This window comes from Etheostoma spectabile, unplaced genomic scaffold, assembly GCF_008692095.1.
Source record: "Etheostoma spectabile isolate EspeVRDwgs_2016 unplaced genomic scaffold, UIUC_Espe_1.0 scaffold461, whole genome shotgun sequence".
Classification (NCBI taxonomy): Eukaryota; Metazoa; Chordata; class Actinopteri; order Perciformes; family Percidae; genus Etheostoma; species Etheostoma spectabile.
Genome location: NW_022605614.1, coordinates 517,171 through 543,706, shown reverse-complemented (window position 1 = coordinate 543,706; position 26,536 = coordinate 517,171). Strand labels below are relative to the sequence as shown.

General features: G+C 44.4%; 1 protein-coding gene across 4 annotated transcripts in view; it reads right to left on the bottom strand.

Moving 5' to 3' along the window:
- The window catches only part of ebf3a (EBF transcription factor 3a), a 51,543-nt gene that overhangs the window by 22,676 nt on the left and 2,331 nt on the right, over positions 1–26,536 (bottom strand). For all 4 annotated transcript variants that reach the window (XM_032511783.1, XM_032511781.1, XM_032511782.1 and 1 more), the window contains exons 3-7: positions 26,003–26,066; positions 25,247–25,302; positions 23,906–23,979; positions 22,355–22,423; positions 132–213 (exon numbers count right to left, since the gene is read on the bottom strand). In XM_032511783.1, coding sequence (XP_032367674.1) covers positions 132–213; positions 22,355–22,423; positions 23,906–23,979; positions 25,247–25,302; positions 26,003–26,066 — 345 coding nt within the window. The remainder of the gene's footprint in view (positions 1–131; positions 214–22,354; positions 22,424–23,905; positions 23,980–25,246; positions 25,303–26,002; positions 26,067–26,536) is intronic.

Here is a 26,536-nt window from a genome sequence, read left to right as displayed (position 1 = left end):
ATGCTCTCTTTTCTCTCTGGATTCCCATGTCTGGTGCATTGCATAAAAGTTATGAAAGACATTCCTAGTCAAATGTTGCCGTGGTCCTCTATACAGCACAAACTGTAGGCACGCAGGCAACCACAACTCACCTGAAAACGCCTCATGTCTCGAGGGTTCCCTGCATTCTTCAGGCAGTTCTGGTTACACTTCAGGAAGAACTTGAGGAAGAACCTGCATATGCAGAGAAATAGAGATGGAGAGAAAGAAACAAATGAGTTAGTGAAAGAACAGCTGCCTGTCACTGAAAGTACAGAATGAGCCACACAAATAAAACTAATAAAACAGCAGTGGCAGACAAGGCATACACACTATCCATCAGTTGTTTATGCCAAAGGGACTTTTCTATGTAAAAACAGCTCCGGGATACTAAGTAAGATGCTACCATGTATATCCATCTCCGAGCTGCTGTCACAGCTTGCCATAAACTTACTGGTCGTTGTCCCCCCCACCCCCAGCTGCAGAGTCGTGTGACGGAGGTTGTGCTGTAGCTACTATGCAGCACAGTGTTGCCATTCCTGCCTCTCTCAATCTCAGTGTGAGAGACCACATCAACAGCACCTGCCATACATTATTAATAGGCTGAGATGGCAAGTATGGCTACCCACATCAATACTTAATGAGGGAGGGAGCAGGGAGGGTCGGAGGAGTAAAGGGTGTGTGTGTGTGTGTGTGTGTGTGTGTGTGTGTGTGTGTGTGTGAGAGAGAGAGAGAGTTGGGGGGGGGGCAATGGAAGCCTTAAATCCGAAAGGGGAGGGCTTGACAACTTCTACTTTAACTGAAACAACAGTACTGTACATCTCTCGATTCTCCCTTCTGCATTGTCTTCCTCTCTGAAGAGAAAAGAAAAAAAACAAATCAAATAAACCGCAAAAATAAACAGCACTGTGTACAAATAAACAGGAACCCTCAAAAGGGGAAAAATAAAAGTACAACATTTCCCGGTCGCCTCCCCTCCTCCTCCTCCCTTTGAGGTAGCTCAAAGAAGTGCTGACAGCTGAAACTGCTTACAGTACAGATCTCCACAGCCACACAGAGAATCACTCCTTTGCTCAGCTTTTCTTTCATATGTCTTATTTTCTACCTTCTGTTCATTTGTTATGGCTAGGATTCTGCACTGGACAGCGCGTTTGGAGCCAACTGCCTTAGATAGAATCATGCATGAGCAGAAACACACACACACACACACACACACACACACACACACACACACACACACGTCAAGAGAAACGCAACAAGCAGCAGTGTGACTTGGACAATTGCTTCATCTAGAAGAGAAAAAAAGAAGCAAAAACAAGAGAGCGAAGAAGATAAATGGACAGACCAGAGTTCTGTCTCATTTCAAGGGCCAGACTACTGCTGTGCACATTACAAGCATCTAATGTAACACAAGAACTCGTGAATTTATCCTCGACAACTTTTAAATGCATGACAGCTGCTTAGTGGTAGAAGCTCTTCTTCAAGTGAGGAAGAAAAAGCCTCTGATGATGTGAACAACAAACTGTCTTTCGCTGCCTCTCTCTTTCTTTTCCTCCCACTTTGTTTGTGTTCTGATTTACGATCGCACTGGCGCAAGAAGCTAAAACTGAATAAGAAGGGGGAGAGGCAAAACGGGTGAGAGAGCGTGGGCGAGGCAGGGAGGGAGGGAAGTAGAAAGCGAGAGGAGAGAAATGATGGAAAGATAGACAGACGGACAAGGTAGAGAGTATGTGAAATCGGAAAGGAGAGACAGACCACCCTCCTGTATATTTTAAAAGCTGTAGGCCAATATCTCAATAATTCATGAAGCAGAGAGATGGAGGCTTGTTTTTCCACAGTGGCTGTTGGACCCCACAGGCTGTGGGTCTCCCAACTTTCTTATCTCCTCAAGGTAGGAGAGCACCCTTAAAGACAACTGTGGACCACATCCACTTGTCCAACATACTCCACCTTCCTTACTGATCCTCTTGTTGAATTCATGGACGCCGCGCTTTTCCCTAACTGTCCTCTTCCTCTGAGCTATTTATGATAGACAGATGATGAATAAGTGGGTAGAGAAAAGTTAGGGTCAGCAGAGTCAGAGGTCATCAAATCAGGAGGTTAAATATTTGAGTTTGGATTGGAGAGGAGGAAAAGGTGGAGAAAAAGGAGAAGCAAGACTGTGCTGAGATATTCAGTGTGAAAAAAGAGACATTAAGAGGAAGTCAGCATGCCTCATTCGCCAAGCCACATGTCAGCGTGTCTCCTCGATCTGCTGCACGCGTGGCTCATCTGATTCATTATTTACATGACTTAAGGTGTCTGGAGTCAGCCGCACGGAAACACTACAAACTGCAGCATGTTGATTCCTTAGTGCTCGATCTCATCTCCCCAGGAGCCGGGGGACTGGAATCACCTCTGCACACATTTACATGGATCAACAGAGTGTGGGCGTGTATGGGGGGGGGGGGGGGGGGGGGGTGAAGAGCAGTGCGTGTTGATATTCAATAGCAAAGAGATTACCATAAGGATGATTATGGATAATCTGATTGACAGCTGAACAGTAAATATGGACGGATAGCTGACAATGGCCTATAATTCTAGTACTCACTTCAGCTCTCTATTATCATCGTTTCCTCACATCCCTCGATCATTTATTGCATCATGACTGTTGCTCTGTTACTCATGTTGACTTTGAGCTTTTTTTTCCAGACGTATCCTCACATCCCTATCTGATGAACTCAATGACACCACCAACCATTGAGGAAAGTTTGAGTTCAGATGGCGTATTCTCTGGAAATGATATCTTTAAATATCTTTAAATTGACTTTTGTTTAACAATGTGGAAATGTGGAGAAGGCTTTGAAATAGCATGTATATTAGTATATAGTGAGATCAAATGTCCACACTATTAATTAACTTAAACTGAATCCCATCTCAAAACATACATTTTCAGTTGATCTATAGAACATATTGAAAATTGTTTGTGTTTGAGACTCTTGCTGGTATTAAGCTGTTTTACTGTGCAGACGCCACAGCTCCAAACATTACCCCTGCAAATTGCTGCGCCGGCCGGATTAAATGAAATAAAACCATTTTGCTCTCACGTAATTACCCCCAAATCCAGCAGCGGCTGTGGAAGTGATTTTGTGTAAATAACTGCTTGGCCTCTTGAAGCCTCATGGCATAAATTTGCAACAGCAAAAATGAACTAATAAACACATGCAGCCGGTCGCTGTAGTAATTTAATGATCTCACACTTTCATCATATCATAACAGGCATTATTTGTCACTTTGGAGCAATTAAACACAAAATCACCCTCTGCCCATAAAAAAACAAAACAAGGAAAGCAATTATAAGACAACTTTTAAGTAATCCCTGTAGCATCTAAATATTATTACAGCGGTGATAACGATTGTCTAAGCGATTAGCTAACAGCAAGGAAGCCTCCGAGGGACAATTCTGTTATATTTTCTAATAATTTTCCTACATTAGCAACAAATGATGTAAAGAGTTGTTTTCCTTGTCAAATTTAACTTTAGAACTGTGTGGTTTTATCTTCCTCAGTAGTTCTAGATTATTCATCTTCTCAGCCTTTTGTTACACACTGTGCTGTACATCTTTGCGCCTCATTTCTTTATTCATTACCCCTCCTCTCTCTGTTTTGTTCCAATGCCGGTACGCTGTAAAAATGGCTGTGGGTGCTGCCATAACTCAGCTCTCTCCTCTCCCTCTCGCTCCATCCATCTCTGCCGCACAGATCATCTCCAGAAGAAAAGCACTGTGTCTGCCTCCTAATATGCTTCATGAGGTGTGTAATTCACTGTGCTCCGGAGGGGAGCCATTTGTCTCGGGGGTTAACTAAGTGACACAACAGCACTTCCCCATGCCTGTTACCACCGTGGGACATGTTGAACTAATCTAGGCAGGTAGAGGAATGTAAGATCCTGCGCTTCAGCAATTAAGCATTAGGATTTGTTCAGGAAATCGATCCTAATGAAGTCAGAGGCAAGTTCAAATTAAGTGTAAATATTTGTAAGCAAATGTAATGTTACTGTGGGAAAAAGAAGTGACAAATAGGCGACCAAACTTAAAGTGAAGTCGGGGGCTCTCAGAGAACCCGACAGCTTCCTCAAGTGATTTTTGTGTATTTTCTTTTCCTCCCCTTTGTGTTTCACTTCTCACAGTCTTTCTTTTCTCTGTAACTCTTTCTTTCGCTTTTTCCGCTATGCATCACTGACACTTCAACCAAGAGCCTGACTGGCTTGTTTTCATGGTGACCTGTCTGGCGTGGAAGTACACACACACACACACACACACACACACACACACACTAATTTAGGGAGATTTATGAGGGGGGCCTTGCACCAGGAGCCGTGCAGGCTGACCCCAAGGGTGTAGGGGGGGCACTGGGTGGAGGAGGGGGCCTGGCTCCACAGGGGGGGACATTAATAATCCAGAACCAGGTCTGTCTCTGGTCCTGGCCATGGACCTTGGACACTAGGCTGTAACAGCCTGCAGTGGCCCAGTTTACCAGGAAAGAGAAACACCCAGTTCAACATGCCTTAATCAAATGAGATATATAGATACAGAGATTGACTACAAAAAGACAAAGCTTAAAAGAAAAGATGCAGAAAACACATAATGAACACACACACACACACCCACACACAGCTCCATTCCTTCCTGAGTGCTACCACTCAAAGTAGCAGCGCACACCTCTACTGTATATTGCCCTCATGTCTATCTTAAGTTTCATGATTTATTCAAATAGAACATCTCACTGCGCTAAAAAATTCATTCCCAGCTCACTCCGTGCATCGTCCCATCCTCCTCTTCATCTGTATCTGCTCATGTCATGTCAGCTAAATATGCCCCGTTGTTAAATATTTCTTAGAACAAATGGACCCTGGAGGAGGGAGACAGTGGGTCAGGGGGGATCCGCGCTGTGCCTTAGCCGCTTAGGGAAAGGCCCCACTTGGGAGAGATCCCTCCCCGCTTCCCTCAGAGCCGGCGCTCCAGTCCCAGCTTGGGGACAGAAGTCCCAGAGACACTTAACCAATTGTGTTTCATCCATTTCATCCAAAAAGGATCATTCAAAATTCAACTGAGAAATTGTGGAGGGATCATTTAAAGACAGGAAATGAGATCTCTCTTGTTTGTTGGAATGTAGGCGAAAGGAGTAGTGGGTTCAACAACTTGTAGCCTGATAACATTGCTACCTGTGGCCTGGCTTTACAACAGAGAACCTGGGAAAAATAATGCTACCAAATAAACATCTCTGCATGCCTGTGTGTGTGTGTATGTGTGTGTGTATCAAAGCCATGGTGAATAAGAGGCTGTCTGGCTGATGGACAAGCTTGGCAGGCGGTGCTGATTGAAACACTTCCTCTGTCGGGGACTGGCCCATTAATCTGATGGAGAGAGAGAGAGAGAGAGAGAGAGAGAGAGAGAGAGAGAGAGAGAGAGAGAGAGAGAGAGAGAGAGAGAGAGATGCTCCAGGCCCCCAGACCACAAGAGTAATGAAGGGTCCTGGTCCCTCTCACCTCAGTGCTGTCCTGCAGTGCTGGGACACTCTGCTACCCTGTCCAGCCCAAGTCCTGCCCTCGTGGGACTGACCAGTGAAAAATGGCCCTGTCATCAGCCTGGGTAGACGCTACCGCACAGCCCTAGGCTGTGTGTGACCGTGTGTATTCGTGTGACCGCGTGCTTATGCCCGCCTGGGTGCCTTCCCCCACGCAGTCAATTACCCTAACCGTTCTCCTCTCTACCTTAGTTGAAGACTGATGTATTCATATTGAATAGTGTTGATTTAAGCACATGTTAACTTAATGCATAATGCATTGACTATATATAGCTTGATAAAGAGCACTGTGTCAACCAGGGACCAGCCCCATACATTGTGGGGATGAATGTGCCGCTTGCAAAAGTTCTTTCTTTTTGTTCCATTTAAGCACCGTATTAAATCATAACTATGACTCTGACTGTACACAGGCTCAAGGTTATGTTTCTAAATGCAGCAAAATCAAAAATCAGAAACTTAATTAGTGTGCCGTGTTTGTTCTCAGGTGAAAAGTTGTTCCCTCCAATGAGTCTTGAGGAAGGAATATGGAAGCAGAGAGTGGGAGAGACGGAGAACATGTTAGGAGTGTGTGTGTGTGCGTATGTGTGTGTGTGCGTGTGCGTGTGCGTGTGCGTGCTGACATGTGCATGTGTGTGTTTTGGCCTTGCATCCCTCTGTGTTTATCAAACATATTACAGCTCCTTCTAGATTCCTCACCTGCACACCCCCAGCCTGCTACATATGGCCTACCAATCACAAAATAAGGAATCATGCATATATTAGCATGGCTAATGGCCTACCCTCTCCATTTAATATGCAAATTTCCTGAAACATTACTGAATGCCGTCTGTTCTAAATGAATAAATTTGAATCGCAATTAGAATAATCCTTTATAATTAATGAAAACTGTCAATTTTGGTTCATAAGTAATTTGATTAAAGTGGTGATGGGACACTTATGAAGTTCATTGGGCTGAGAACACATACTCGCACGCATGCATGCAAACAAACACACAAGCTGCATGACAACCAACAGCAGGTCCGGGGCTGCATTATTGATGAAGATGATTAATAAACTTATGAAAGTGGTTGTCACACATGCCAGACCTTTTTTTTCACCCAAACACAACTTCTTTCCACTCCTTTACGGACGTGGAGAAACAACCGATCAATCACGCCTTTCTGCCACCTGACCGAGAGGGAAAAGTGATTGAAAAGGTTTCCGGGCCTCGTGGTGCTGTGTCAGTGGCCTGTCTGTCCGGTGGGAGACACTGATGGACTGTCGAGGCAGAGAGAGCAACGCACACACACACGCCAAGTCATTACAGGGGTTTGAAACGATTCCCTGTTGTTTCTCACAGCGGGATGAGCAGTGCTGTTCATACTCTGAGTTTTATCAGAGTATAATGACATGTTATGAGGAGCATGTAGTTTAAGAAGAGTGCAACCAGTCTAGAACTGTTCATCAACATCCTTTTCTTCACCATTATCTCTCTCATGCTGTGCTATACTGCCACTGACGCGTATAATGGCATCACTTAAATTAGGGTCACTCAACTGTGGGAAATGGTTGCAATGCGCATGTGGGTCTCTTTACCTTGTACCGTATGTATATGAACGTGAGTAAGCTGGTGTTTGTGTGTCGATTTGAACAGTGTGTGTACGTGAATGGCTTCAACCCAATAATAATGGTCTAGATAGTGTAGAGCCTCGCAGACTAATTAGCCCTATCACGGAGAAAAATAGCAGCCTGCTAATTAATGGGTATTATGGCATTTCAGAAGTCACTGCTCTAATTGGGAGGGAACTGAGCCTCGCATTTCCATACTGCAGTAATACCGGCTTTATCCACCCATCTTTCTGTCTGTCTGTCTGTCTGCCTACTTGGCATGCTTGCTTTTAAACACAATCCTCCACATGAACGCAGGGAAAAATAATTATCCTGCACACGCTCACATTTTCAAAAGTACACACAGTAATGCACAGGATGTATATACAAAGAGAACTACTTTTAGCAGAAAAAGAAAAAAATCACTACATGAAACATTTTTTGTAACCTCTGACCAATTATCTTATATTTTTATTCTGATTAAATATCTTTATATTGCTTTTAGAGAATAACGCGCCTGATGCAAGTGAATTGGTGAGTAATATGATCCATCTCAATAATTCTCAGCATTGTTTTTGGATGTCTGTGTGTGTCTCCACACCAGTTCTCTCTGACACACACGCATATCCCCTATAGATTCCTCTTAACCCTATCAGACGGTGGGACAATCAAAATAGATTTGCATTCAAATGCCACATGCTCGGTATCAAATATCAAATCAAGCCCGAATCTCTGAGACAGACAGACCTCCTCCCTGCTTCCTCCACTTCCCCTCCTGCACCTCCTCCCTCCTCTCCGGTCCCAGGGACTCCCATTCTCCCCCAGACGAGCTCTATCGAGGAGTGACAGGCTGTGGTCAGGACGTGATTGACAGCCTGTTGATGCTTCTCTTTCCACCCACACACACACACACACACACACAAACTCACACACACACACACACACACACACACACACACACACACACACACACACACACACACACACACACACACACACACACACACACACACACACACACACATACACACGCACACACACCATTTGCCAGTGCTCGTGCACTGGCCTGGGTGTCTGTGATAGCCCCTGGGCTAGTGCCCCGCAGGCTGCACAGCACTACACATACAAATCACAGTGTGTCAGCCTTGTGAATGGGCCCATTTTGACTTTGTCCTTTTAAAGTCAGGCCCCCCTTGAAGCGGGCTAGATCTGTATCCTGCCTCTTTTTTACTTTCGTTCTCACTCTTATATGCACGTAGAGGCAGATAAATGGGGAAACTTACACAAAGGCACAAAATAGTGGGAGTGTGCACACACCACATACACACACATGCACAGAAACACACAGGAAAAAAGGCAGATTTAAACATGGTGGTAATGGGCAGCACCTCACAGAAGCAGGGTATACATACATCAACACACAAACACACACACACACACACACACACACACACACACATGCAATAACGGCCAAGACCCGGGGCCTAATCTCACACACTCAGCTAGCACACCTGGTTAATGTTAAGAGGGCAGTTATAGTCAATTACATTCCCATATAACACATAAACCTCCACCCCGCCTGTGGAAGGACAGTAATTGAAAACAGGCGCAGAACGCACCAGGGTCCAGACAAAAAGTCAACTTCCCACCCTTGACTTTCCCATTCACTACATGTGCTGTCCTCCCATTCCATATTCTGAAGTCTTGGGGGCAAATGTAAAGAGGAGGAACGGGTTGGGTTGCCATTTGGATATAAGGCAGCTAAAGAGCAGGAGCATATGGAGTCATATGAGGTATGGGTGAAGAAGACAAAAAGAGTGGGAATGGAGAGATGGTGAGGGCTTTGTCTCATAGGTGAAGTCCAGGGGAGAAGCAGTTAGGGTCGGGGCAAAAGGGTGGTGGACTGGTGGTGGTGTTCCATGCAGGTGGGGTGGGTGAGTTAAGGGGGACAGCAGTTGTAAGTAGGAGTTTGAGACTGACAGGTGACATTACCCTGCGTCATGGCTGGAGGGACAGAGGGACAGAGGGCACGATGGTTATCCAAGCAGAGAAATGTCAACGTCCAGACACTACTGTGACACACACACACACACACACACGAGCTGCACAGACACACAAGCACACAAAGATCCAGGACAAAAGAGTCTGGAGTCTTTGAGAGTGAAAAAGGCTGGCTACAGTGGGCAGAGATGAAGAGATTACATCCTCTCAATTTGAAAAAGGAGGAGATGAGAATAAAGAGACAAAGCAGAAGAAAAGGTGAAGAAGTCACTGGCTATACTATTACGAGTCAACAACCTTGCATTTATTCATAACGTGCTTTCTAAACATTGGCTTCCATCCTTTCGTGAAGTTGGTTCTTTCTTCACATTCGTCCCTTTCCAATCTGCTCTCTGCCGTTTTCATTAAAGCCTAACCTAATTTTGCCAAAGCTTATAAAATGTCCATATTGCTGCTCATTCGACCCCATTGATTTAGTGTTTGGTTAAATATTCACGACTGTGGATGCAATTAACATGCTGTTAATGAATAATTGATCGCATCTTAAGCGGCCATGAAGCTCATGCATATTAATTATTGAAACAGGAAATATGAAAAAAACAACTTTCCTTGTTTTGCCTGAAATCAACCTTCTTTCATTTTGTTTCATTAGTCAGGAAGGCATGTTGAGAGTATTCAAGGGGGGAAAGTGTAGCTTATGAATGTGAATGTGTGTATGGGAAGAAGACAGAAGGCAGAAAGTGCTGTTAACACTATGCAAATGCCTCCCATAAACACCGCTTTAACCGCTCTTACATGCATTTAAGCTGCCTTTGAGTACATCCATTTAGCCCATACATACATCTCTACAGTGTGTTATGTGTGGAGTACAGTGTGGGTGAGCGTTGTGTTGACAGCCTCGGTGTGACAGAGGTAGTAGCTGCCTGTTTTGAGAGGTGAGTGTTTACCAGGAGTGAAAACAACAAAACACATCTAGCGAACATGGGGGGGCTTGTCAGCGCGAGACTGGAGATCAGTCAGCCAACAGTGAGCTTTCGGCTCTCACTGTGTCTCTACTTGCGTATGGCTATAGGCTGCTGTCCCCCCGGGCACCTCCCCGGGTTCTGGTGAGTGGAACAATGGTGAAGAGAGGGAGATGGGGGTGGGAGTAAGTGACAATGTGCCTTGCACTAATGCTGTGGTGCACCTGTGGTCAGGTGAATATTCCCCTCTGTTCCCTGTGTGTAGGTACAAAAGTAAAATTGTGTGCCTGTGTGTGTTTGGGGGGGGGGGGTTACATTCATTATCCGTACATCCTGCATTCCTAAACCACTCTAAAATGTCTTGACATAAAAAATACATCTCAGAAGCAGCCACACACTCCAGGAAAACACCAATTTACATCGTTGCTTGTTATTTATTTAGTACAGAAAAAGCTCTCAGAGGTGTGTGTGTGTTATGTGTGTGTTACCCCCCTCTATTTCCCTCTCTGGCAGCGATGTTGGTGTCTCGGAGCTAAAAGTGACAAGCCGTCAATTGTGTTCCAATATTAACCCCCCCTCAATGTCTGCGTGACCGTCTTCTTCTCTGTGATGTTGGCTTGATCAAAGAAGCAGCACTTTGAAAAAAATAACCAGAGAGAGTGAAATGGAGGACACCATGCTGCTTACAGACTGATGAACGACGGCCAGACTCTCCGCAAAACACTGTCCCCCTTTCTCTTTTCTTTGTCTCTCCTTCTCAATCTTTGTCATCATCGCTTTGGAGAGGCAACATAAGGCGTTGGCTGAGGAGAATTCAGTATCTTCTATATACAGCCAGGCGGTTAGTAGTAGATCGTCGAGTGTATGGTATACAATTTTATAAAGAGGGAGAGGCTATGAGCTCAAGCTTTTCATATGGAGAGGAAGGCAGGCCTTGCCAACATTTTCCCCCTATTCTGTTCTCACTGTTCCGAAGAGAGATTGGAAGAGGGCTGGGCGGGGGATAAAAGAGAGAAGAGGACCACCAGAGTGACAGAATATGGTACAGAGATGCCCTGTGTCTCTGTTTTATCTTGTCTTAGCAGGTTCACCTAGCGGTGAGATTCCTCAAACACACCTTCAGTCATCAGCAAGGGGGGGCTGAAGGGAGAGGGATGGAAAGAGAAAAGGAAAAAAAAGAGAGATGAAGAAACAAAGAGAGAGAGAGAGAGAGAGAGAGAGAGAGAGAGAGAGATGGGAGGTGAATCTCTCTGTGGCTAATTCTCTGGGTGTGGGAAAGCAGAGCACCTAACACAGGTTGGCCTGGTTTCAGTAATGAGTTTGATTCTCCTCTCTGCCTCGTCAGTCTCACTAGGGACCAAGACTGCATAATAACATCCTTCACACACACACACACACACACACACACACACACACACACACACACACACACACACACACACACACATACACATAGGTCTATGGGGAGCTAATTATTCTCACCTGTGTTAATTATTGCTGTAAGCCAATCAGCGGACTCTGTGCTAATTAGGCAGTGTTAGGTCTGATTAGTGTTCTGCAGCAGGCCCACTCAAACTGTTATCTACCATACTAGTCCCCTCAGGCAAGAAAAGAGAGAAGAGAACAGGTGGATGCTTGCCCTGTGTGTCTGTGTGTGTGTGTGTGTGTGTGTGTGTGTGTGTGTGTGTGCATGCATGCGTTTATGTGTGTGTATGTGTGTGTGTGTATGTGTGTGTGTGTCCGCTCAACCTTAATAATAAATAACTGAGGGACAAGCTTAAATTTATAATAAAACAAAATCTAATCAGCTTCTTTTTGGAGTCAAACTTCTATTAAACCAAACAACACATGCAATAACTTTAACTAGTCTCTGCACTCTAAGTTAATTGGCCCTGGTTTGGGGTCATTTCTCTCGACAACCAGCCCCTGTGCCCTTTTAATTAATGAGGGCTGATCCAGGATCAGTTCTGTCACTAATGGGTCCTTTTTGCCAGGATAACTCCTCAGATTGATCCACACATCACACATGCAACCTCCGTCCTGACCCAAGAGAGCTCCTGTGTAGGTGTGTGCGTTTTTTGGCAGAGAAGCAGTGGAAGCTCAAGAAGACAGAGGAAGACAGAGAAAAAGGGAGTATAAATGGAGGGTCTGTAGATGATCTCCCAGCTGAGAGGGATGAAAAGAAAAAAAGGAGAAAAGATGAGAGGAGGAGGAGGAGTGGGGGAAGATAGAAGGAGGAGGCTGGAGGAAACCTTCCTCTTATGACACGATTGATTTTCTTTCAGAGGCTTGAGCCTGTCACTACTGAACACTTGGTCCTCCACTCATCCTCACACACACACGCATACACACTCAGGCACACACGCACACACACACACAACACACACACACACACACCACACACACACACACACACACACACACACACACACCACACCAGGGACACACACAAACTCCATGCCCTGACCTCCATGTGTGCCTGCTGGTCCATACTGGGTCTAATGACACCAGGGGCTCCCACAGATCAATACTAAACTGTCACTCAGCTAGCAAGCACACACACCTACATACACACACAAAACAGATGCACACACGCACCTACACACATGCGAGGTAGGGTATGCGTTTGCACATTTGTGTATGCTGGAAGCAATGTTTTCTACAACCTCAGCAGATGCCCCTCCCCCACCCCCCCACCCCCCCCCGACACCACACACACACACGCACACACGCACACACACACAACTACAGCCATATTGTTTTTCCTCCCCCGTTTTCTCGCCCTCCTGCTCCCTCACACTGAGAGTTTGGGTCCTGATGTAATATTGATGAGCGAGGATGGAGGCCCAATAAAAAGTGATAGGTCCTTGTGATTATATATTATATTTGATAATTATAGATTATCATTGATTTGAAGTGAATGCCTGTGCACACACACACATACACAAACGTTTTGCCCAGGAGGGAATGAGGCGACTAACTTATTTCACATCATTCAAGGCCATCTCTTCTTGTGTCTTTTCTTCTGTTGATCCCCTTCACCTCCTTCCCCTACCTCCTTTACTCTCTCTTCCTCCTCAAAAGCACCCATCCGCCTCTCTCCATACACATCTCAAGTGCCACTTAGAAAACCAGACTGGGGCTTGAGCCAAACTCTGCTCTCAGTGGTTCTGTGTTTGTCTGACTTTTGGTGTCTAGGAGTCGAGATCGCAGAACACAAACCTCACAAATCAACATTTTCTTTTAATACTGGACAAGCCAAATAATTCATGTGCAACTAAAAAAATCTGTTGACTGTGAAAAGCTCTGGCTAAAAACATTTGTTTGTCTCTGTTAAATCACTAATTATAGCCTGGCACAACACAGGGCAGATGCAGGCTAATTCACCATTAGGCCGTTTGGTGTTTATTAAACTTTTATAATGTGATCACTCTGATAACGGCACAATTGTTTCCCTGGGCGTGTGTGATTATACTGTTGTACCCCTATGTCGCCCTTGTAATGGCTCCCGCCGAGTGTGTGCGTGTGTCCGTTCGTGTGTGTGTTTGTGTGTGTGTGTGTGTGTGTGTGTGTGTGTGTGTGTGTGTGTGTGTGTATCTTGGAGCTTGCGGAGTAGTGTTTTCCATTTCTCATTAGAGTGGCAGAGACTCCTGCTGCAGGGTCAATGGAGGGGGAGAGGGTGTGTGTGTGTGTGTGTGTGTGTTTGAAGGGGAGTGGGGTGGTAATGAGCGCAGGAACATAATACTACAGCGTCCATTAATGCTCTGAGGCAGTGACATTAGGCATACTTAACTAATAGAGCCAGTCTCTGCAATTACCCACTGTTATCTCTGCAGCTTTAGAGAGGAACCGGCTTTAATAAATGTTTGTAGTGATGTGATAAATGCCAGGTTTGCTCATTTGTAATCTACACTGCGGGACAAGAGGAGGCGGGTGGATCTAATTGTTTTACTCCTGATTCGGCAATGTGGTTGAGTTCAGAGAAGAAAAAACGTCTTTCCTTTTCCGCATATTATCCTCCAGGTACATCTTTCTCTCTCCTTGTTGTCCATATATCTCTCTACGTCTCTCTTGACTCTCAGTGGCATACTGTTACAACTGTCCTGTCAAACAAAGAAAAGCAGTCCATACCCGACACTCACAGTCACATCTCTGCCTCCTCTTTTTCCTCTCCACTCATCTTTCTTTCATCCTGGCAGAGGCGCGGCCCTGGTTGTGTGTGTAAACATCTTTTCATGCTAAAACGGGCGTCATGACAGAAGAGAGACAAGACTTATTAACGGCATGCTTCTAAGTTTGTCTTTGTGTTTGAACATGTGCATATGTGGGCTACATGGCTGTCTGTACAATTGTGCAATAGTGTGTTTAATACATTTTCCAGGGTCAGAGGCAGAAACATAGAGGAGGCAAAAGCCTGGGTTTTAAGTGTGCAAAAGCAATTTAAGGACTACCATAACCTACAAGTGAATAGATTTCACGAATGCAGACTTTAGCCTACTCCTTTCTGAATATCTACCATAAAGAATAACTGTCAATTAACAAGCAAGTAATCACTTGCTACGGATAATCCACCAAGTTACACCTCCTTGAATATCCCTCACTCTTTTGGCAGTAAATCTTCTCTGTTTGTGTGAAGACAATAACCAGAGGAAGAGAGAGAGAGCGAGGGAGTGGTGTAGTGAGAGAGAGAAAGAGTGCATGGGAGGGAGGCAGATGAGAAAGCTGAGCTGTTAATTGTTTTCCAGAAAAAGGTTGCAAAGGTCTGCACATCTGAACTGAATGTCACCTCATGTAAATCACAGCCTCTGCTGGGGAAGCCAATAACGGGGATAATTAGCGGGACTCTCTCCTGCACCGCACGCACACATCGAGGAAGAACGCGCTGCTGAGGAAGACGTTCAAACGTAGGGGAATATTCCATGTGTGATTAACCAAAAACCCTTCAGAGTTAAATCTGGAGTTTTGAGTGGGAGGAAAAAAGGAAAAGACACATAGCCAGACAGGTAGATAGATAGAGAAAGGGAGAAGAAGAAGAAGAAGAAGAAGAAGAAGAAGAAGAAGAAGAGAGACATGTGGATGGAGAAATATCAGAGACAAACATTAGGAGACGCAGAAGAAAAGGAAACGTCTGAACGTTCCTCCCAACGAGGTCAAGCCACTCAGTAAACAAACCAACAAACCAATGTTAGCAGTACACACACACAACGGGGTGAGGCGGTGTAAAACTACAAAGGGTCTCAGTCGATTGCCTACGCCTTACTTTGTCTCCCCTCATCAGTTACCTAAACACAAACAAAGGCCTTTAAATTCACCTCGGCTTTTTGAAGTGGAACAGTGACATGTGCTTAGGTCCCATTTGTTGATGATTAATGCCAAGTAAAAAGAATATATTAGAATTGAAAGAGTATATCATTCTTTTGATCGAACCATGCTTTTGACCATAATTGTCTGCATGTTGACGTCACTGCTTTACGTTTAATTATGGCAGAGCTAGTCCCTTGAACATTTTTTTTTGTCTTAACAGCACAGCTCAGAATAGTTAAGCTCAATGTCACAAAACTTATAACTATATATATATATATATATATATATATATATATATATATATATATATATATATATAATGATAGGGTTACTAAATAACCTATAGGTGCCAGAGTATGACTTAAAAAAAAAAATTAAATCTGAAATCAGCAGAAATCTCCCATAATATTAAATCTGATCATATCCTATGTTGCAGAGTCCCAAGACCACTATCACACTCCATATCTCTCCCTCCCTGTCTCCCCCATGCAGTGCCGGTTTTCCTTCCATTGTGGCGTGTGAAACTGAACGCGCCTGGCCAGCGATCCATTCTTCCTGGACAGATTGATCGAGAACAATCATCAGACTATACATCTTGCTCAGGCGCAGTGGGTCACTAGCACTCATCCTGGACACCTGGACTTACATCCTGGGCTACAGAACTGATGGTAAAGCACCAAAAGAGGGGCCGGGATGGAAACTGGCTGATAGGAAGTGAGGCGCCAGGTTGGGGGGTTTGTAGATCTGGCATGAGGCAATCGGTCTGGGTTCTCACTTAGCAGAAATAATCGGTAAACAATGAATCATCAGTGAGGGCTGAGTTTAGGATGGTTGGAAGCTATGCTGCTCGATGACACACCAACTCAGCCTGCTGGGAGAGTATCCTTCACTGAGAGGAGCTGCTGTGTCCATTCAATTACGAGCAGCAACACAGGCAGCCATGGAACACATTGGCTGTGAAGGAGCACTTAGTGGGCCGTGCGCTCAACTGTCCACACACATCAGAGCTTTGAGAAAACAAAGCATTGCTCATGCCACACACACACATTACCATGCATGTCCAAATGTATAGCATCACACCAAAAGGCACGCGCTTGCACTCTTCACGCCTCATTTGAAAAGCAAATTGAGCACATCTTTGAGGGCGAGTCACGGACTAAATCCTGGAAAACGTTACCCTGTCCTCACTCGCAGCACCTCACACATGTACAATAAGACTTTTCTTATGGTAAATATAGGCCCATTCTATTTAAGTGTCCTCCTATCTCTATCTCTCTGTCCTGCAATTTCCAACACCAAAAATGTCTTAAATAGCTCTCAGAGAAGTAGGACGCTACTCATTTGGGTCAGCTCTGGCTGGCCAAACCCCTTCATTCTGGGACAGAACAAACACTGACACAAAGGCAGTGGGAATGGCCAAGGAGGGCGGCCAGGTCAAGCAGGGAATGGCAAGCAGTAATGACAAAGCAGTCTGTGGAGAAAAAAAGAGCTACAACAGCGCTATATACAGTAGCGCTCGTCAAAAAACCCAGAACTTTTGTTGTTTTGTCATTTGTGAATTACATTTTATATGACCTAATAAACTCTTTGTTACCTGCATTCAGCTGGAGAGCATTAGTTTTACAACCAACAAAGGTTATAGGGGAAAGAATTAAAAAGACAAATACACACACAAAGTTAAGCTTTAAAAATGCTTATTTCTAGTGTGTTCCCTCGTTGTTTCCTCAGCAGAAAAACAAAAACAGCTTGTGTGATATTTGATATTTCATTTCATGGAAACAAATCCATGTTTACTCTGAGAATGATGTGTTCATTTTTGGTGTGGAGTTTGCAACTGAAAGTGAGCCAGTTGTTGGGGGTGAGAGTGCTAAAGGTTTGGATGAGATAGAAAGAGGCAGCGCTGTTTTAGAGGCTTCTCGACCTCCAACTCTCTGCTGTCAATCAGCGCAGCCGTCCGTCCCCTGGGGCTGCGCTTTCCTCCAACCGGGGGGGGGGGCGACCCCGCAGGGAAAGAAAGAACACAACCAAACAGATGCAGAGAGTTGCCGGTCAGTGTGTGTGTGTGTGTGTGTGTGTGTGTGTGTGTGTGTGTGTGTGTGTGTGTGTTTGTGTGCGTGTAAGTGTGTTATATTTTTGCCCGCCAGTGGATTCTTATAAGTGCATGTGTCCTTCTGCATGTGTATTTGTGTACTGTGTATGAGTTTGTCTGAGGGTGAGAGCTGGATCTGTGTCTATGTGTATGGGTGTGTGTGTGTGTGTGTGTGTGTGTGTGTGTGTGTGTGTGTGTGTTTATGTGTGTGTTTTCTTATGTGAGGCAGATTTGTGAGGCAGCCAACACCTGAGGGAGCGGAGTTCTGCCTGCATATCGATGAGCCAGCAACTCTGCCTCTTTGCCCCTCAGCCCTGCTGCACACACACCATAACCAGCTCAGGGCCAGGCCTTTTCAAAGCCTCACATAACATCTAGGCAGTTGCAGTCCCCCAACACTGCCCAACAGAAACAGCACATCAACGTGAAAAAAAAATTAAAAAAAAAAGTATATTTAAAAAACAAAAACAAAAAAGGCTGTGCCCAAAACATCTCTCCTCCCCCAAAGAGAAACACCAAAAGAGAGATTCTGTCTCATTACTCTGTTCCTAGCTTCTCTTTGTCTCAGAGGGAAATGTATAGCTATTGAAAGGTGATCAGAGACACAGTAGGATACCAACTGGGACAAACAGACACAATAAAAGGGAAAATGAATGAGTATCCTGGATCAAGTAAAGCGGACCCAGGACTTTGGAAGAAGAAAAAATTAATTAAGAAAAACCTTAACAATCAGACGTTAGAAACATCAGCAGTCCAAAGAATGTAGGATAGCTGTACTCTAAGTGTGTTTTCACCTTCTCACTAACAGTCATGGATATGAAAGTGAAACTAAGCTGAGGGGACGGAAGGCGCTGCCAGGAAACCACATTAGCATCAAATGCAAATGAGAAGGGGGCTAATGGCTGGACAGGTGCAGACTGGGCCTCTAAATGACACACATGCACACACATGCACACGCGCACACACACACACACACACACACACACACACACACACACACAGACACACACACACACACACACACACAAATCAGATGGATGAATTAAACATGGGTGGGCTCGGCTTGGGGGGCTGGCAGGGCTGACATAAAGTCAATGACATACATTATTCACTAGCGCACGTTAGCCCAGCCAACGCAACACATGACCTCTCACCCCAGGAAGTGCATCCAAACATAACAACCAAAACAATGAGGGGGTTCCCCACTACAGAGGGTAACAAAGAGGGGGAGAGTGACAAACAAGCTATGCATCAAAATGCATTAGCTCGGAAAATGCAATCCTCTAGACATTGCGAAGTTTACTTGTTGCTTCCAGATGTGTAAAAATGTGGTGTAAAACCAAAGCAGGTGTAGACTAACGGCAGGCGGGAGATGAAGCAAAACCTGGTCCAGTACCAGTACTAACTACCCACCGTGAAGCTGAGACTCACTAGCTCACAGAACAGGAAACTGTCGGACATGACATCACCCTCCCCGGGAGGAGCACTTCCTGCCCGACATTCTTCACTCAAGACCCAAACACACACACACACACACACACACACACACACACACACACACACACACACACACACACACACACTCACCAGGAAATGGCCTCTATCAACACACACACACACACTCCTGAGGAAATAACCACTGATGTGGATACACAAGCACAGACACGCATGCAAGGAAATGGCCTACATCAACGGCAGGCTGCAGGAGTGTGTACAAACACAAACACACACCAGCACAAACTCAAAAACAGCCATAAACCTGAAATAACATTGTTGGTGCATGTAAACTTGACACCCACCACCCCTCCCTGCACTGGAAAGGGGGATCATGGGAAATTCAGGGCTATCCAGTGGATCCTTATCTGTAGCCACAGAGTTTCTCCCCCCTGCAAAGAGGCTCTCCATGCCTGAGAGACACCCTGTGGCAGGCCTGGGGGAGCTGGCCGGACAGGAAAGGGCCACGGGACACAGGTGGTAGTAGGTAAGCAAGGACACATGGGGCCGGAGGGACAGTCATACCCCCAAAAAATTGAGAGATTTGTCCACAATAATATGGATGCAGCAAATAAATGAACAAAACACTGTTGTGAGGTGAGACACATTTAAGAAAAGCTATAGAGTGGGATAGCAAAGGTGTACACAGGTGAAATGGACATGTGATTGTGACTTGAGACCCATCCTGGCGCATGATTGACTGACTAGCAGTGGCTGCATTTGATTAACCCCACACTAACTGGAAGAGATGGAGACAGGTGGAAGTGGAGGTGTGAGGGCAGTGGGGGTGTTTGAGGGCTCCCCTCATATTATCCTGCCTCAAACATGTTTCCCTGGGTAAAATACACACTAGCTTCTCACCTTTTAGCTGCTTGCCTGCCCAGTGTCAAGCACAGCCACAGCATCTTATGCCAAGGTCTCTCTGAATGTCCAACAATTCACCACATCAGAGGTTCTATGCACAAAATATGGCATGAGTTATCTTCATCTTCACGACTGACTGAATCAGATCAGAAGGACCTTAAAAAATGCTACATATAGTATAAACATGTAGTCTTAAACTATAAAGACCATGAAAACAGGGCAGATTGTGGTTTCTTTGAACTTCAGTACAAATCTAAAAAGTATTCAAGTGCTTTTTGCTATCATAGCCTAAACAAATATGCTTCATAATTAAAATCTGCACCATATTGCTCCTTGTAGATGCTTTTAAGCCCAAACAATTTCTCCTTTCAACAGGAGGTGATCTAAAGCGATGGGTGAGCAAGATCCTCCCAGTGAGCGAGTACAGTACCCAGAGCGCTGCCGATCCACACTGTACCAGATTTGTTCTCCTAACAATCAAATAAGTTTCTCATTAGCTGACTTCATTTTTTCTCATTCCTGCGGTTTTGCTGCAGTGGCCTGTTTCTCCCATCTTAACGAGAGAGAGCTAATTAGGCAATCAGACCCATTACTCTTCCAGAAGAGTTAGAGCTAGCCCAGCTAATTAGGCCTGTAAAATCTAATCATCTCTGCGAAACAGCAGAGGGCTAACGAGCCCTTATTTAACGAACTAAATAACTTCAAGGCTGGAGAGGGGCTGTTGATGGTATTTCTTTATGAATTTGAAGGAGGGGAACTCGTGCTAATTGAGTCAGTTTCACCCTCACAGTTGTTTGTTTGTTTATGAATCCCTGATTATTACAACTGCCAAGAATATATTGGTACTAAATGAGCAAACTTATAAACCCTCCTCTCCTTATTCCCCTTCAGTCCTCCCTTTAAAGCAAGCCAACACCCCCATTCACTCTCCTCTCACCTGACCTATTTTCCTGTCCAGAAAGAGTGCTCACTGAAGAGGAAAACAGAGATATTGCTGTTGTTTTCCCTCCCCCTGTTCTAATTTGTTGTTCGTTAATGCTGCCCTCACACCTGAGCCATTGGGCGTCGGGGGAATACCGCCAGCAAGCATCTCCAACACATGCTCAGTGTGGGAAGCTGTTCACAGCAGAGATCAGCCTGTTCCACCAAGGTGGCAGTGCTCAAATGAGGCAAACTAAAGGGAAAGTGGAATTTGTCGCCAGGGTGGGGTCTATAGAAACAGAGGGAGAGAGTGCACAGATTCAACAAGTTTGCACACACACGAAAAACAACAATCTGAAATATGGAACAGAGTGATGGGCAGGCGTGTTGTAAGAGGCCACGTGGTGGGGTGCAGCTGTCTCAGGGAGCGCTGAGGTGAGGCCTTCCGCTTCATTGGTGCGGAACAGGGGTGGCACACACACACACACACACACACACACACACACACAGGTAAAGAGTAGCTTTTGACAGAGCAGAAGCGAGCACAGGACAGCTGTGTTCATCAGATAGCACAGGTCACTGCCTCATTAACACTCCCACAAATACACTCAAATGTGACAAATTCAAATCAGACATAAAACCTAAATAACCTATGATGCACTACGTGATAATGCAGTTTTATGGAAAGGTTAAAAATAAAATAAAATGCAGCACAGAAAAATCACTTTAGCCTGAAATCTGCACTCCAACATTTGGTTAAGTATAAACAAATCATTTTCCTCACGCTGTATGTCCACGTGCACATGCAAACAGCACAGACCGGACTGTAAATCTACAGGGCTTTTTTTCCAGACTGTTCGTAAATCCTGTGAGCTGCGGCATCGGTCAGAGGTAGTTTATGATGGCAGGAGAAAAGAAAAGTGTGTGTGCGCAGGCCTGTGTCTGCCGGTGTCAAACAGCTTTATAGAAAAAGATTTATACACAGAAACACACACAGAAACACACACACACACACACACACACACACACGCCAGGCTGTAGCTGTAACCCTAACTGCTCTTCAGCTAAGTCATCAGCCCGACCACACAAACACTGTTTGACCACACTTGAAGCAGGGCTAAACTGCTCTGTGATTGCTCATCCACTTTACACACACACCACTGGATTATTATTTACTGCTGTATCACACATTTTGCACACATAGACGATTATAGTTGCTATGGCCTGCTTTATTAAGCCTGCAAGTGTAGTTTTCCCAGCCCAACAACATGTCCAAAATAGCTGTCAGCCAGCTTACCCCATTTGAAATATATATATATATATATATATATATATATATACATATATACATATATATACATATCAATATATATATATATATATATACAAAATTTGCCATTTTTCATTTCTATAGTATGTTTGTGCTACATGTGCTGCCTGTGTATTCTGCACACAGTTCCGGTCCACACCCACGGGCCGTCACATGTGTTGTGTTTGAGATGACAACGCAGCATCATGTCGGCCGAGGTTAAAGGGCAAAGTTTGCTTACCTGTCGATGATGACAGGGTCGGATGGGGTCTCGTTCCTGTTGCCACAACTCTTTTTATCACAGCATCGACTGCAGGGAGGTGAGAGAAGAGGGGGCAGAGACAAAGGGGAGTTAGTTGCAGAGATGTGAACCACAGAGAAATAGATCCAAGGCACATCACAGAGAGAGGGAGAGGAAGTCAGAGGAGAGTACAGGAAAGAGAAAGAAGAGTAAAGGGCGTGAGACTTTGGCAGAGTTTCAGAAACAACGTGAATTGGATTTCTGCTGGGCTTCCCGAGTTAAGACGGTGGCTCTAGCGTTACAGTAGGTGAGATCAGTGGGGTGATTTTAGGAGAAGTTTGGGGGAGGAGCAGAGCTAAAGCAGTGAGCTTGAACGGGGCTGGATACAATCTTGAATTAGCCTCTGGGGCTCAGGTTAGCTCCATTTCTGTCAGACATCACACAACCAGACATCTTATGTTCTCTATTTTTCCTCAGTGCTCGTCCCCTCCCTCTATCCCGCCTTTCTCTCTCTTTCTCTCTCTCAGAAGTGGGTCACAGAGTGGTCCCACTGGACCTGGGGAGTAGTGCATGCTGGGTAGAAGGGGGTTGCATACTGATGTGACGAGTCTGAATCATTTGACTGCAGCACAATGTAACAGCGTTGGTGTGTGCCGTCAGCCCCTTATTTCCCCCAAAAAGTATCATTGTGTCTACCTTTTCTTCTCTGTCTGCTCGTCTGTGTACAGTATGCACGTCGGTGTGTACCTGTGTTTGACTACAGGCGTACTGTACTGTATGTGTGTGTGGAAGGAGATGGAGAAAGACACCGAAGAGAGGGAGAGAAGGGGGAGGAAGATTTACCCTCCCCCCTACTTTCGGGAGTCCCTCAGGACAGGAGGCTTGGAGAGCCAGATCAGATTTCTGATCTCACCCGTTTCCTGCAGCATATGAAAACAAGTGGTCTAAATTGCCTTGTGTGATAACCAGGAAGTGGCTACACTTAGCCACCAGCAATTTCTCTAAATCTAACTTTACATGTATTTCTAGAAGGCTGGTTTGTGACAGACAATCAAATGCTGTGTGATGCATTTATTGATTGTAAATGCATGTGACAGCCTGTAAGATCTCTGCTTTCTTTAGTATATTTGACTGTGTGTGTGCAAATGTGTGTGTCTATATTTTTTGTGTAATCCGAGTCCGTCCCCCTCAGCACATAGCTCATTGTCAGGACACAGCAAACTGCATGTATTACACAGACTAAGGAGGATGGGTTTGAGTAATGAGCTTTTCCTTGTCCTAATTAGCTGAACATGAGAGGGATCCACACACATATACAAAGACCCATGTACAAAGACACACACATCTCTACCTAAAGAAATAGGCCACGGCCCATCTCCCCAACCCACTTTAAGGAAAATGATAAGATTTCTGTTGTAATTTTGCAGTGCTCCTCATGTCTTTTCCCCTTCTTTACACCAACAGAGACACCTACAATGTGAGAAAAACGTTTGTCTTGATCCAGACCATAAAGCATTGGCTGGACCTGCAGCTGGGTGTGTTTTGTCTTACCTGCACATGATCTCATGGGTCAACAGGACCCGACACATCTCTGGGTTTTTATCCTGGCCCTCATAGACAATAGCCTAAAGGATGAAGAGGAAAAGAAATTACAGAAAATTCAAATAACCATGAATCATATTTTTGTATATGGCACGCTGAAAGTTGAGAAAGTGAGCCATGATTCAGGAGCAAATTAAAAACAGAAAAGTGTGTCTTTCATCTGGGAGTGGCGTTGTCTATCTGGCAAAAGTGTGTGTCATGGGAATCCAGTCCTCGTGAACAAGAACACTCTGTTCTGAGAGACAGTAAGAGAGAAAGTATGTGTGTGTGTGTGTGTGCCCATGCGTGTGTGTATTCCTGCGTGTGCATATGTGTTTGTGTGTGCACTTATGTTTATATGCTGTGTACAGTGAGCAGTTGGACTGCCAGACTGGAGTATAGTGCACCATCTGGTCCATACAGCACACCGTCCAAAAATCTAGTCTGGTTACCCCTCCAACCCACTCAAAATGCTCTCCAGGGCTGTGATCACCCTGCACACACACACACACACACACACACACACACACACACACACACACACACACACACACACACACACACACACACACACACACACACACACACACACACACACAATCCCCTCCTATTCCTTTCATTCTAAGGCAAACTCTCTATATACCTAAGGGCACTAGTGGCAAAATTGCCAAAACAAGACCTGATTTCAAAACAGCGTTGAAGAGGCTTTTCTTCATATCTAAGTCAACATAATAGAGAATCCCCTCAGTGTTTGCCAGCCCACGTGTGCTGCTCTGTATTTCTTTGTGTGATGGAATTGGCCATCACACACTCTGGGATAGCTTGTTCTGTTTCACATTGAGGAAATGAGGGTCAAGGTCCTCAAAGAGTAAGCTGGTATGCATCACTGTCTATCTCAAACAATAACACTAACACACAACTTCTTCTGCACCTCATATTCACACACCATAGGCGCACAATCACCCCCACACACACACGCACACATAAATACATAAATATATATATATATATATATATATATATATATATATATATATATATATACTGCCTGACGCTTGTAAAAACACACACACCATCCCCACTTACTGGCTGCAGTGCAGAGGTAGACTATGAGGACACATGTCCTCTACTTTTCCGGGCCTCTGTAAATGTATTCCACAGGTAAGACAGGTCGTTTATCAAGCTGGCTGTGCTGTGCTGAAGTTGAGGGTCTCAGACACAGGCATGCAGCAGGGGTAAGGGGGGGGGGGGGGGCAACATTCAGACCAACACAACCACCAATTCTTCTGTAGTTCAACGCAAACCTCTTACCTGCTTAGTCATCGAGTCAATGAGACGAACATACAAGTCCTGCTCTGTCCTGATCCCTGCAGAGAGACAGAGAGAAATGCTTCAAATGGAACCCGGAGGCTTCACATCACATCTCAGGCTACGCTTTCGATCACAGGCTTTATTCATTCGGACTTCCCGGCTCAGACGCCTTACAGAGAGGGAAGGAGTCCAAACTGCTACTAATGACTTGGAATATGTTGGAAATGTTAATATACTTTCTTTACCTCTGTTGATTTTATCTCTAAAAACATCTATTAAGAACAAAATTGGGAAAATGGACTTAGCAGGAAGAACCTGACAGTTTTCTGATTTAATATCAATATAATTGAATTATATATGAGCATAAAACGTTGAAAAAGAGGAAGGAAACGTTTTGTTTTGCAAAGTTAGGTTGTTTACTACTTACTGGAGAAAATATATGTAATGTTAACATAAAATAATAATAATAATAATAATAATAGTAATAATAATAATAATAATAATAATAATAATAATAATAATAATAATAATAAAATAATAATAATAATATAGCCTAATAATAATATAACTGATAATAAAAGTAATGTGTACAACAAAATTTGAATCATGATATAAAGCCCTAATAATTCAGGATGAATATAAAAATAAAACTTAAAAGAAAAGAGGAGGTCACCTCCATCATTCACTCCCTGCTGTTTATTTTTATTACTTATTATTATTTTTCGTTTTATTAAAACCGATGGAAGCCGAACTCACCGTTACTGTAGAGGAGCTGGAGTCTGTAATGGATCCCGTTGTTGGTCTTCTCCCCCGTCGTTTCCTATCGACATGAAACCACATACACACACACACACACACACACACACACACACACACACACACACACACATACACACAAACACAGCCGGTGTCAGAGCAGGCACGCATGCATCTCCTCCTGGGACGTGCACTGCGTCCACATCGTGCTATTTGGACCCTACTGCGTGTTCCGTCGCTCTAGACTTGGTTAAGTCATCCACACAGACCAAAGAAAGAAAGGTCTGGTTTGGAACTTCAAACACTTTTCAGGACGTTATTTGACCAAATCTATCCTGCAAACTGACTTTCTCAATAATCTGATATTTTGGAGATACTACATCAGTTTAGGCCTGTTTACAACTTTATTAATTTATAATAAACGGAAATTGTTTAGAATGTTACTAAAAGATATTTAACAAATTCAAAAAGAATATATTGACGTGTATTAATTATATATTCAATAAACCATACAGTTTATGTAATGTAATATTA